The sequence below is a fragment of the Rhipicephalus microplus genome, chromosome 8, assembly GCF_043290135.1.
Source record: "Rhipicephalus microplus isolate Deutch F79 chromosome 8, USDA_Rmic, whole genome shotgun sequence".
Lineage (NCBI taxonomy): Eukaryota > Metazoa > Arthropoda > Arachnida > Ixodida > Ixodidae > Rhipicephalus > Rhipicephalus microplus.
The window spans coordinates 23,433,147-23,446,124 of record NC_134707.1 but is presented as its reverse complement, the minus strand read 5'-3'; the positions used below and the strand labels follow the sequence as shown (position 1 = coordinate 23,446,124).

The 12,978-nt window shown below is 49.6% G+C and overlaps 1 protein-coding gene across 1 annotated transcript in view; it reads left to right on the top strand.

The window, feature by feature from the left end:
- The window catches only part of LOC119165258 (neprilysin-1), a 34,669-nt gene extending 29,722 nt beyond the window's left edge, over nucleotides 1-4,947 (top strand). Inside the window, exons 9-10 of the mRNA XM_037417439.2 lie at nucleotides 1,373-1,536; nucleotides 4,634-4,947. Of these exons, the coding sequence (XP_037273336.2) occupies nucleotides 1,373-1,536; nucleotides 4,634-4,925 (456 nt within the window). The 3' untranslated portion in view covers nucleotides 4,926-4,947. The remainder of the gene's footprint in view (nucleotides 1-1,372; nucleotides 1,537-4,633) is intronic.
- Nucleotides 4,948-12,978: the final 8,031 nt, after the last annotated feature.

Genomic DNA, 12,978 nt, shown 5'->3' with positions numbered 1-12,978 from the left:
CATTGAATAATGTTTATTAAACAATGTCGTTTATTACTTCCGGTTTTCGTTTTGCCTTAATTAGGACATCCTTATTTATGGTCGGTGAAATGCACCAAAAGCGGTTCTTGCACTGGTTGGACTCACTCTCTGTATTTCGTGCCGACCGGCTGTGCCCCCGCCATCTCCGACGACAGCACAGCTCTGGCTCGCCCTACGCCATCTCCTGCCGCCGACAAGAGCTCTCGTTGAGTGGGGCCCTGTCCTCGTACTCCTGCGACCATGTCCATCTTTCCTATTTCTTTGCTTCTGAGTGTCGCTATCTCTGCGCCACGCTCTCTTTTTCTCCCTCTCTATCTCTATAGTTTTAATCCTATCCTTTTAATCCCCCCTCACCCCCATCGCTCGTGAGCTACTATTGAGGTGTCGCACTCTGATGCAAATAGTTACGCGGCTCACTTTTCTTTTCTATTCAAGAATCACATAAACTACGTGAAAGTTTACAAACACGACATCGATGAACGTTCCCCTGATGGTCATCTTCAAATCAGGGTAATAGAAGGAGATGCACCCGAGTACGTAGCTGCTCCTGCTTGTCATGTATTGCATCAACCAAAGTTTTTTGCGGGTCTGATACGTCGACGTGGAAGTCGCTGACGAGCAGGAACGGTCTCGACCTGTCGTATATGCACATGTCCTGGTCGATGAACCTTTGAGATCTTCGATTTGAACATTGGGCGCCAGGTACAGCTTCTCGTGTGGCCTGGCTTCAAACTCCCGCGCTCGTGAATCGGGATCTTCAACGACCCGCCACGTATGGCAAACTATCCAGGAGACTGTGAGAAGCACTCGTTCGCGCACCATGAACGGCGCACAGGGAACACCGACGAGACGCGAGCCAAGGAAGCCGAGTGCAAGCGTCTTCAACGCGCCCACCACTCTGCTCCGTCCATGCTCCACAAACTATCCGCCACGTATGGCGAATATCCAGGAGACTGAGAGAGGCACTCGTTTGCAAAGCACGCGCGGCAGCCAATGGGAGAGTAGCGGCACTTCGGAGAGTAGCAGCAGAGTAATGCCATCTAGGAAATGAGACGAGAAATGGTCATCCATTTCTTTTGCTTTCTATTCTTTCTCGTCTCTTCTTCTCTCAATTATGCGTGACTAGTCACAAGGTTTAACTATAGGGAGCTTCGCCCCTAAAATGGTAAACAGCCAAGGAGAGAAGAATCAACAATGTATAATAGTTAAGAATCTATGAGTGAGTATACAGTTGATGGTATAACCATGTCGTATAGAAAATTGATATCTTTAGCGCTCAATTTATAATCGATGTAATTGTCGGTCACCGACTTGAGCTCGTATGGGTCACCGTTCAACATCGCATTCGCAGGAGCGAGCCATGTGGTCCAGCGAACTGCGGAAGCTGCGCGTCTGCCTGCAGCGTGCCTACAGCAACATTACCGTTTCCGAAGGGCAGAGCGTCGACGGCCTCCGCTGCCTACGCACCAGCATCATGGACCACGTAGTGCTGAGGGCGGTGCACAAGGCTTTCAAGTGAGCACTGCTTTCCTGTCCTGGCCATGGGCGTCGTTAGGGGGGTGCTCAAATCACGCATTTCTTGCGTGTAGGCCCTGTTGTAGCTCTATATCCCGCGCTAAATATTGCGCTTATGTCGTCGTGTGGGTCCTGGAGTAGTTCTGAATTCGCGTTAAATTCTCAGGCAATACCGTCCCTGTGTCGGGTCCTGGTGTAGCTCTTAGTACCGCGTTAAATCCTGATCTGCCATTTTTGTGTAGGCCGTGGTGTATGTCACGCTAATAGTGTCTTTCCTTCTGTCTTGGTGTAGTCCTAAATACGGCCCTAAATGCACCTCCACTACCTTGGAAATCGAGGGAGTGCGTAGCTCGGCCAACCTAGCAATTTCCTCAGCAAACGCGCGAGGTGGTGGTGCCCTCTCTATCGCGGTGCAGGTACCAGCCTGATGTCTCTGGAGCGTTTTTCGCGATTTTTGGTAAACTGTTGCGATTATTTCTTGGTTTTTTTTGTGTGTGAGGTTTACGTTTTAGGATCGGTTAGCTTGATTCGAAATGGTTTTGAGCACTGATAGCCAAGTCGAAGGTCTGTATCGACAACGGCGTGACCATGTGACATGAGACCAGTGAATGGATGATGAGCCGGGCCTCTAAATTGCTGCGCTCTTCAAAAGGCTTTCACCCCTCCCCTTCGCATCCTCCAAAGAGGCACCAACACTTAGCCTCCACCCAAGCCATGGAGGTAGGAATATACTGAAGATAGGGCATTACGTCCCATTTTGTAAAGCCGGAAGTAAGGGCAGAGTAGGGGACTCCTCCTCACAAGGATGTTCACGCTTCTGCGGCACGCGTATGCGCAGCTGGCGCCGGCAAGAGGGAGGCAAGCCGCGCGAACTGATTTTTAACGCACCGGGTGTCACTGAGAAGCTAGAAAAGCGAAACTTTTGTGCTGATTATGAGAAAACGTGCCGCAATGCTCGCTTGTGGAGTCCCTGTGTGCCATTCGCAGCATCGTTTTGGCTCATATTGTGAATCTACAATAAACTTGCAGCTTAGCACTTCGTGTTTCATCCGCTGAATGCAAGAAGGAAACGGTGCGAATTTGTTGAAAAGTTGCCACGACAGGCTGTTTTTTTTTTCTGCAGATACGGTAAGTTCGGGATACGGAACATAATGTAAGGATGAAGTGTTACTTATTTGGTCTTGCTGTTTAGCCAGATGAAGCACCTCCGAATAATTCATTGAGCATGTTTGTCAAGATGCGTACATACGCGCGAGTATTGTTTGCAGCAGCGCGGGTCAGCTCACTGCGATCATACCGAGAAAAACTAACTTGACCAAAGATGCAGTTACCGCGTGCAAAACGTAAACAGGAAGCGGTCATTCACACAATAAACCACCTTATTGTGCCAGACACGTCTAATTCTTCACTTTGCAAGCTCCGGTGACAACAGTGGGCCGCGTATTGCTTTCCGACAGTTCCAACCGCCGCACACGAGAATGGCTCACCGCCACATCTCCCGCCATGGGAGATGTGGTCGTGAGCTTCGAAAACAACCGCTTTCGACCAAGCGACATAAACTAAATTCACAACCGCGAAGACCCACGCTCACTGTAGGCTTTTGACACATTACATTATCTTTAAAGTGCAACAGCTGCATAAAAATGCACATTTGGAACTCGTGCCGGCCATCAACAACGCGGTAATACGAGTGGTGATACGAGTGCTGTACTATTATCTAATTCAGCAAGCAGTGACACGTCAAAAGCCGATGTACACTAGCCAGCACCAATGAGCTCACGCTCTACTATTACGTGACCAGCAGGACTGAAGGAGACGCTCACGTCATGGAGCACAGTCATGAACATGAGAGGAACTATTGTCTTCCCAAGTTGCAGCCGACTATAGACAAAAAGTAGACTACCGCAAAGCAACCTTGCTCACGTAAAATTATAGTTTGATTGATCGACTAGTTATACGCAGTGCCCGCCGTTTTGTTCTTGCCCGAAAGGCCACTATGAAATGTCTCGACACACGGATTGGCGTCAATTATGAGATTTTCACTAAACTATACCAGGATGTAGCAGGTTTCTCTACTTGGCGCAGTTTGGCGCATTTGACGCAGCTACTGCAGGGATGAACTTTTCGGCGCCTCAAGCAAAGAACCTAATCAATCGTGTTTGTGACGCGACTTAAGAAACCACCTTGGCGTACGGCAACTGTACTGAAATGACGACGTGTGTTGCAGACCACCTTAAACCTGTTCTGGTGTCTTTAATTTTCGTGATCTATTCCTCATAGTCTTACAACGAACTGAACGAGTTACTGCATGGATCTTGTCATATATATATATATATATATATATATATATATATATATATATATATATATATATATATATATATATATATATATATATATATATATATATATATATATATATATATATATATATATATATATATATATATGTGTGTGTGTGTGTGTGTGTGTGTGTGTGTGTGTGTGTGTGTGTGTGTGTGTGTGTGTGTGTGTGTGTGTGTGAAAACGGGAAATAACCTAACGTATACCAAGAACGCGTGAGAAGGTATTTCCATTGATCACAGATGCCTTATCATCCATAATGCGTTTTTGATGCTTGTTTTGTGGTTTTCTTTGTTGAAACGAGGACTGAGCTTCGTGCTGTATGCCTGATTGCAGGGCAGGATATGATGCTTGCTTCAATTGTTTGTTACCTGCATGGCTCTTAAACCACCCAGAGGTCAAAATTTAGTTGTGGCATTGCAGTAGTGCACGAGTCTACAGTCATTATCTGCCTGTTTCTCAACTAAAGTTCTCCAAGTGTCCTTCCTCAGCGTTCGAGGTGGAAGGCTTTTTTTATACTTCGCCAATGTGATAGAGAATGCACCCAAGTTCAGTATTCCAACTAGCCCAGCAAGCTGCTTTAAGCCCTTGGGGGAAGGGGGGTGGGGTCATATGTGACCTTCTTTTGCATCATTGCGGTGTTAACGCACTTATATTTTAAGTAACGCAAATCGCCGACTTGCCCAATCGTGTCATTTTGAGAACGGCCGTTTATACTTCTATACGACGACCCCGCGCCTACCGTGGTTTACAGGACGGCCGTGGTGACCTACTCGCCCCAAAAGGAGCGTGGCTACCAGATGCGAGACGTGTCCCTCCACTTCCCGGAGGTGCCGAACGTCAGCTCCGAGCAGCTCTTCTTCCTCATGTACGCGCAGTCCTTCTGCGAGCCCCACGAGGACGTCGCCGACGTGCTCCAGAGGGCGTCGTGGGCGCCCATCAAGTTTAGACTCAACCGTCAACTGGCGGACTTCGGGCCCTTTTCCGACGCGTTTCGGTGCGCCCCCGGAACACCCATGCACCCGAAGCAGAGATGCACCACGTGACCATCACCACGCTAGCGGTCTATCAGTGTTTTTTTTTCTTTTCGTTACTATATGTTTCTTTTTTATAACTTTCGTTCAAGAGCCCTCATAAAGGAGGTGAATCGGTGTTGTCGCAAGCATCATTTAATTAATTAGTTTGAAATACCTCATAAAGACTTGTTTTAGGCCTAGAGGGTTCATACTTTTACGCGCTAGTCTTGCTCCTCTTTGCAGATACTTTCCACGTGGTGTGTGCATGCCCAACTAACCCAGTCGTCCCACCAATTACTTGCCTTTCACCCCCTACCCGAGAAAGCTGGGAGGCTGCCCTGCTCCGCTGCTCGGCCTTAGAGGGTCAAAAAGCCCTCGTGGTCAGAGCGCGTGCCGTCCCGGAAGCCATAGAGATTCCGAATATAGATCTTTTGTTCAATACAAGGTTGGAGTACCTGCAGTGGCTGGAGGTATATTTTCAGGTGGGGGAAAACAAATGGTTACGTATGCTCCTGCAAATAGAGAAATGAGGAAACAAAAATAAGACACTGACAGAAGTAGAAAAAAATCATTATTTTATACATCCAACTGTAATGCTATGAACGGTGCTTCAATGCGGCAATCGACAACTTGCTAGCCGATTCCGCTGAATTTTCGTGTGCGACGCCTAGATATATCAGGATTCATCAGCGTTTAGAAGCGCCGATAGTTGAGGTTAAGCTGTGGGGAGTCGTACTTTCAAGAGGTTAGTCGAGAGGAAATCGTCCCAAGTTAAGATAAATGGATGACACGATAGACCGCCTTACAAGTTAGGGTACGTAACTTTGCGCATACGCATTCGCCTTGGGTGGTCGCGTTGACGTTTTCACGAGGAGACACCTCGTCTTCGCCGTGTGGTCTTATTGTAAAACTCACATTGTACGGACAGCACTAGTGACTTATTGCACTGCTCGGTTCAGTTTTGTTCTGACTTAGACTTTAGGGTCTGTTTGCCGGCGTTGCATGTCATCGTCATGGTGCGTCGTAAATGGGTGTTTGCCGCAAAAATTGAGTAAACCCAACTACTCGCCCCCAGACCATGCATGCCATGAGTTGAACGTTCATACTTAAAACCTAAAACGTTTAAGTTTGGGCCAAAATCCCTGACGAAATTTATCTAGATGCTAAAGTTTCATACATAAAACCAGATACACGAAGGTACATCTCTACGGTGAAATCATCTATTTGATACCACTTATTTAAACATACCGAAGAATTGATGCTATGTTAGTGTACCGGGGTGAGGGCAGTAGTAAAGTGTACTAATTTTGCTATGAACACCGGCGACTGCTGCATGCTTCGTCCTTAATGAAGTTCCACGTTGGTGCACCTGAAACACCCTTTCTCCTCTTTGCGCAGTGCTTCCGTCTGTATTTTTTGCGTACTTTTTTTAAGTGCCCTCTTAGCCATCCTCCACCATTTTTATCGTCATGGCAGTGACCACATGCATTTGGGCTCAAGTATGTAAGATACGTAAAATTGCAGGGGAGAGAAGTCGTCGCTACGACATAAGACACTGTCCGTCGACTCAGATAATTCTTACCCGTTGGACGTTTATGCACGTGGGTGAGCGAAAGACCTTGCTCAAGAATATGTTACAAGTTGGGCAACAAAGCTGATGCTTCGCAGAAGTGCAGGTTGAGCAACAGAATGATTAGAGACAGTCTCTTCAGGCTTTCTTCGAACGACTCCCTAATATACACGAACCACACCTCTCGTTTTATTATGGGTTCTGCGCAGAACATGTCACGATATCTCTGGATTTAATCCTGCTATTGAAATCTTTCAACGGCCGCCTTTTACCAAGAGCAAGAGATCAGTAAGAGATAGCCCTCTTCAACTATCAGTGTGTACGAATAAGCTTGCTGATGTAGCAATACTGCACCCCTCTACGTCACAGTAGATGCCGTTTCTTTCTCCCCTAGATCGCGACCACATCGCCAGGTGCGCACGCCGAAACACACGGCTCTGAAATGGCTGAGCTTGTACGTTTAACTGGGCCTGTTCAAGACTATAAAATTAAAATCATTGCGTGCAAACAACATTCGTGAACCATGCATTGTTTTAATACGACTGCAGAGTATGCCATCGTAGAGACCCCAAAACAACGCTGACAGCCATAATTTATGCTGATAATTATGTCGCATGGGTGTCCGGACAGAGGTTCGTGAAGTGGGGGCCTCTCCCGCTCCCCCGAGTTTCGGATATTTTCATATGCAGTATGAAATAAGCTACACGTACGTGTTGGTTAGCACGCTCAAGGTTGACATATCTTCGTGATACGGCCTTCAGCATTGCCAGCCAATTTTGCACGCCTATTACACAATATTTAATAACCTTGCCGCTCATGTCTTGGCAGTTAAAAAGTGCATCCCCCACCCTGACCCCCCTGAAAAGAGTTCTGTGTACATGCCTGGTTACGCTTGGTGAATTAACCACCGATAATTTAAACAGCTCTCGCGTTCTTGGAAGAACTCCCTCGCCCGGTGACCTACAGCCTAGGCCAGTACACTGACAGTCCCAAGCCCAGTACACCAGGGCAGTACCCGCTTAGGCCAGTACACCGAGGCCCTCAGGCCAGTACACCGGCAGGTGCAATTTATGTTAGGGAAGGGCGTACGTAAAGCTCACATACTAATGATGAGTAGTGAAAGACTGTGCTGATCAGCACAGATCTAGAGGAACAGCTCGGGGTGAACCTACGGGCCGAAAACGCCACCGGGGCCCAAGAGCTCCTGGCTCACGCCTATGTGTATGGGATCCACACCACTGAGGCCACCGGATTTTAGCAATTAAGCTTCACCTTCCCCCTCCACCTAACTTTTCAAAGCACAAGTTATGAAGCCACCGGTATGGTTCACTTATGGCCATCACAGTATGACTCGCCTACTGGTGCATATGCATGACTTTCATTGTTGGCACTGAAACCGTCATACCATAGCACCCCATGGTGTTTTTTGACGTCATGGTAATATTACAAGTTCATCGTGTGCAAGTACCCTTGCTATTTACGGCCATATGTCCATAATGGAACAAGATGATGAGTTGGGCAAGTTAGAATAGAAGTTTGCATTGTAAAGAAGAGGAAGTACTGCGGCGCAGAGGCAGCAGCATCGAGTGTGCAGCAGCGGCTCGAGCTCGGAAATTGCGGCTGGTGCATCGCCTTCCAAGCCTTCCAAGCACCAACCTTTCTGCTTAATAAATCTCCTTTATAATTGGTGGAGATGCTGGGTACCGTCCCTTACACCTTCCCGCTACCATCCTGGAACTCCGTTCTCGACGGCTACCTTCTGCTATGCCGGACGCCGATCAGCAGACGCTTCCATCTCTTCCGGCCACCTGTCCAGGCAGTGTTCCTCAGCGGGAGCCTCCAATCTTCAGTGGAACAGATGACAACGACGTTGAAGAGTGGCTCTCGACTTTCGAACGGGTGAGCGCTTTAAACAGATGGACGGACGCGGACAAGTTGACACGCGTTTCGTTCTATCTCACGGGTGTAGCCAGCCTTTGGCTTAGAAACCACCAGGCAGACGTCCGAACGTGGCCGCAATTTAAAACGTCGATTGTAGCAGTCTTCGATCGACCTGCCGTCCGAAAACTTCGTGCCGAGCAACGTTTACGCACACGCGCACAAGAAACGGGTGAAACCTTTACAAGTTACATAGAGGACGTCGTCGATTTGTGCAGACGCGTGAACGCCGAAATGACGGAAGCTGAAAAATGTAAGCACATCCTCAAAGGGATTGACGACGACGCTTTTCAAATGCTCTTGGCGAAAAGCCCGACCACTGTTAACGACGTAATTAGCCTCTGCCAAAGCTACGATGAATTGCGGAAGCAGCGAGCGCTGACAAGACGTCCTCCAGCGCACGATTTGGCATCGCTGTCTAGTGCGATCAGTGGTCATGACCACGCGTCACTAATGGCCGAAATAAAAGCATTTGTCCGCGAAGAAGTTGCACGACAGCTTTCCTTGGTGCCTTTCACACCAGAAGCTACCACGACTTTACCATCGTCTCTACGTGACGTCATTCAAGGAGAGGTCGCCGAGGCCTTACCAGCTGCTCGCGAGCCTAATCTTGTGGCTGCTCCTCTCACCTACGCCGCGGCTGCAGCCATGCCAACTCGCAAGGCGCCTGCGCCTCCGTTCCAGCCTCGCGCGAGCTATGCCCCAGCTCCAGTTCACTGGACCAGCACTAACACCGCCAACCCGTGGCGCACCCTCGATAATCGCCCGATATGTTACACTTGTCGATACCCCGGACACGTCGCAAGGTATTGCCGCCGCCGGACGCATATCACCAATGAAAACCGCCGTGAGCCTTTCTTCCCGCTTGACTCCAACGCGCGATACGGTCCCTCCACTCCAATGCCAGCCCGCTACCAGGACGACCACCGCCTTCGGCCGGGACGTCTTCGCTCACCCTCTCCACGCCGCCGCTCGCCTTCTCCTATGCGTCGACGGCCCGCACCTAACGAGGAGGAAAACTAGACGACGCAGTTCCTGAGGCAAGAACTGCGCAAGTTTCGGTTTGCCCAAGTCCTCATTTGTCACCTAGTGTTCGTCGAAAATATCCCTACTGTCGCTCTTGTAGATACCGGTGCAGCTGTTTCGGTAATAGATGCTGGATTTTGCCGCTCAATTCGTAAGGTTACGACGCCTTTCTCCGGATTATCGCTTCGCACAGCCAATGCTCAACCTGTTCAACCGACCGCAGTATGTACAGCCCGCGTGACAATTCAGGACGTTCTGTATACGATAGAGTAAGTTGTTCTTTCATCATGCTCCCATAATATTATTTTGGGATGGGACTTTTTGTCGCGTCATAACGCCGTAATCGACTGTGCTAGGGCTGAGGTCGAATTTTGCTCACTGGATGACCAAGCGTCCGTCGACACCCAGTTTGCCGCTAAACTTGTCGTTAGCGATGACACCTACATCCCTCCATGCTCTTTTGCGTTCGTGCCAGTTTCATGCAGCGCCATATCCGACGGCACGGTCTTCTTCACACCATCTCCAATATTCGTCGCCCGAAGAGCTCTCCCCCTGCCTTTTGCTGCTCTCGATCTGGTAGAAGGGTCAACCACACTGCCAATTTATAATCACGAGTCGTCGTCTTTATCTCTACTTTGTCGCGAGTGCCTTGGCCACGTCGAGACAATCAGTTCTTCCAGAATTATATCCGTCCCCGATGAGGTGCCTTCTACCTCCGTCTGTGAACTGGCTGTCGTCTCAGCGCCTGACTCAACGTCGGCAAACATATTTCAACCATTCATCTCTGCAGATTTGACATCTTCGCAGCGTTCACAACTCCTCACCATTCTTGAGAGCTACCGCCACTCTTTCGACGTTGAACAAACATCTCTCGGCCGTGCCTTAGCAGTAGAACACCACATCAACACTGGGTCCCACTCACCGCTGCGACAACGACCATATCGCGTGTCCGCTACAGAACGCCGCGTCATTGCTGACCAAGTAGACGACATGCTTCGCAGAGGCGTCATTCGACCTTCACAGAGCCCATGGGCGTCTCCGGTGGTTCTCGTCAAAAAGAAAGACGGTTCTATTCGTTTCTGTGTCGATTTCCGGCGATTGAACAAGATCACGCTGAAGGATGTCTATCCACTACCGCGCATTGACGATGCTTTGGACAGTTTGCAGGGTGCCGAGTTCTTTTCCTCGTTAGACTTGCGGTCAGGCTACTGGCAGGTGCCTATGGCGGAGGCCGATCGCCCCAAAACCGCTTTTGTCACGCCAGACGGCTTATATGAATTCACCGTCATGCCCTTCGGACTTTGCAATGCACCTGCAACGTTCGAACGAATGATGGACAACATCCTGCGTGGACTAAAATGGAAGATATGCTTGTGTTACCTCGATGATATCGTGGTCTTCGCCCCTAACTTTGACACACACTTACGTCGCCTTCAGCACGTCCTTACTTGCTTAACTAACGCCGGTTTGCAATTAAATCTCAAAAAATGTCGATTTGCCATGCGTCAACTGAACATTTTGGGCCACGTTGTTTCCAAGGAAGGCATCCTCCCGGATCCCGAGAAATTGCGAGCTGTTACGGCGTTTCCTAAACCTGCCACCATCAAAGAACTTCGAAGTTTCATCGGCTTGTGTTCGTATTTCCGGCGATTCGTCCGAAACTTCGCGTCTATTATATCACCTCTCACGCAACTTCTCAGCAGCTGTAAAGATCTCTTATCGTGGTCCCCTGCCTGCGACGAGGCTTTCAACACCCTGCGACGGCTTCTTACGACGCCACCAATTCTACGCCATTTCGATCCTGAAGCGCCAACTGAAATCCACACCGACGCCAGTGGTGTAGGCCTGGGTGCTGTGCTCGCACAGCGTAAACCGGAACATCAGGAATACGTCGTGGCATACGCTAGTCGCACACTTACCAAGGCTGAGAGCAACTACAGCGTCACAGAAAAGGAGTGCTTGGCCATTGTGTGGGCCCTTGGAAAGTTTCGCCCATATCTATATGGTCGTTCTTTTGACGTCGTGACCGACCACCACGCGCTGTGCTGGCTTTCGACGTTAAAAGACCCATCTGGCCGCCTCGCTCGCTGGGCGTTGAAAATTCAAGATTACGACATACGCGTGGTTTATCGGTCAGGACGGAAGCATGCTGACGCCGACGCCCTTTCCCGTTCCCCCCTGTCCCAGAATGCTACAGCTGACTCCGCTTGCGATTCCACATTGTCATCGCTTGACTTTGACACCATTGCTATCGAACAACGCAATGACCCGTGGACTGCGTCTCTCCTCAATCATCTCTCCGACACTTCTGAACTCCCGAAGACGCGAACGCTTCGGCGCCAAGTTCCACACTTCTCGATACGTGACACGCTTCTCTATCGACGTAACTACGCACCAGAGGGACGCAAGTGGCTGCTCGTCGTTCCACGAACCCTGAGGTCGCAGATTTGTTCCTCTTTTCACGCTGACCCACAATGTGGCCACGCAGGAGTCTTCAAGACCTACGAAAGGCTTCGACATCGCTACTACTGGCGTGGCATGTATACCTTCGTCCGCAACTTCGTCCGCTCTTGTGCCGAATGCCAGCGCCGAAAATCTCCACCACACGCCTCCGCCGGTGAACTGCAGCCTTTACCATGCCCTTCCCGACCCTTCGAACGGGTTGGAATAGATATTTATGGGCCACTTCCATTGACTCCGACTGGCAACAGGTGGATAATAGTTGCTATCGACCACCTAACGCGCTATGCTGAGACCGCTGCTCTTAAAACGGCTACAGCACAAGAGGTTGCCACTTTCCTACTACGTCATTTTGTGTTGCGTCATGGAGGCCCTCAAGAACTCCTCAGTGACCGCGGCCGCGCTTTCTTGTCCGAGGTCATTGAAAAATTGCTCGCTGAGTGTGCTATTGTACATCGCACATGTACCGCTTACCACCCACAAACTAATGGGGCTACCGAGCGCTTTAATCGTACTCTCGGTGACATGCTATCTATGTATGTGACGCCTGACCACTCTAACTGGGACTTAGTTCTCCCATTCATTACATACGCCTACAATACGGCAACGCAAGCGACAACAGGCTTCTCCCCTTTTTACCTCCTCTACGGCCGTCACCCCTCCCACACCATTGACACCATTTTGCCCTCTCGACCAGACGCGTTCGAGTGCCTACCGATCTTGGACGCCGCCAGACACGCAGAAGAATGCCGCCAGTTAGCTCGTCGCTTTACCTGCGATGACCAAAACAGGCAAAAGGCAATTCGTGATGCCCAGACCTCAACTCCCGTTTTTCTTCCGGGTTCTCTTGTATGGCTGTCAGCGCCGCATCACACACCTGGGCTCTCTTCCAAACTTCTGCCAAAGTACGATGGGCCATATCGTATTGTCGAACAAACTTCGCCAGTAAACTACCTCATTGAGCCTCTTACGCCACCATCAGACTTGCGACGTCGCAACCGCGAGGTTGTACACGTACAGAGGCTCAAGCAATACCACGGTTCAACGCCGCCTGCACAGGACTAAGTCGCCAGGATGGCTCCTTTTTTT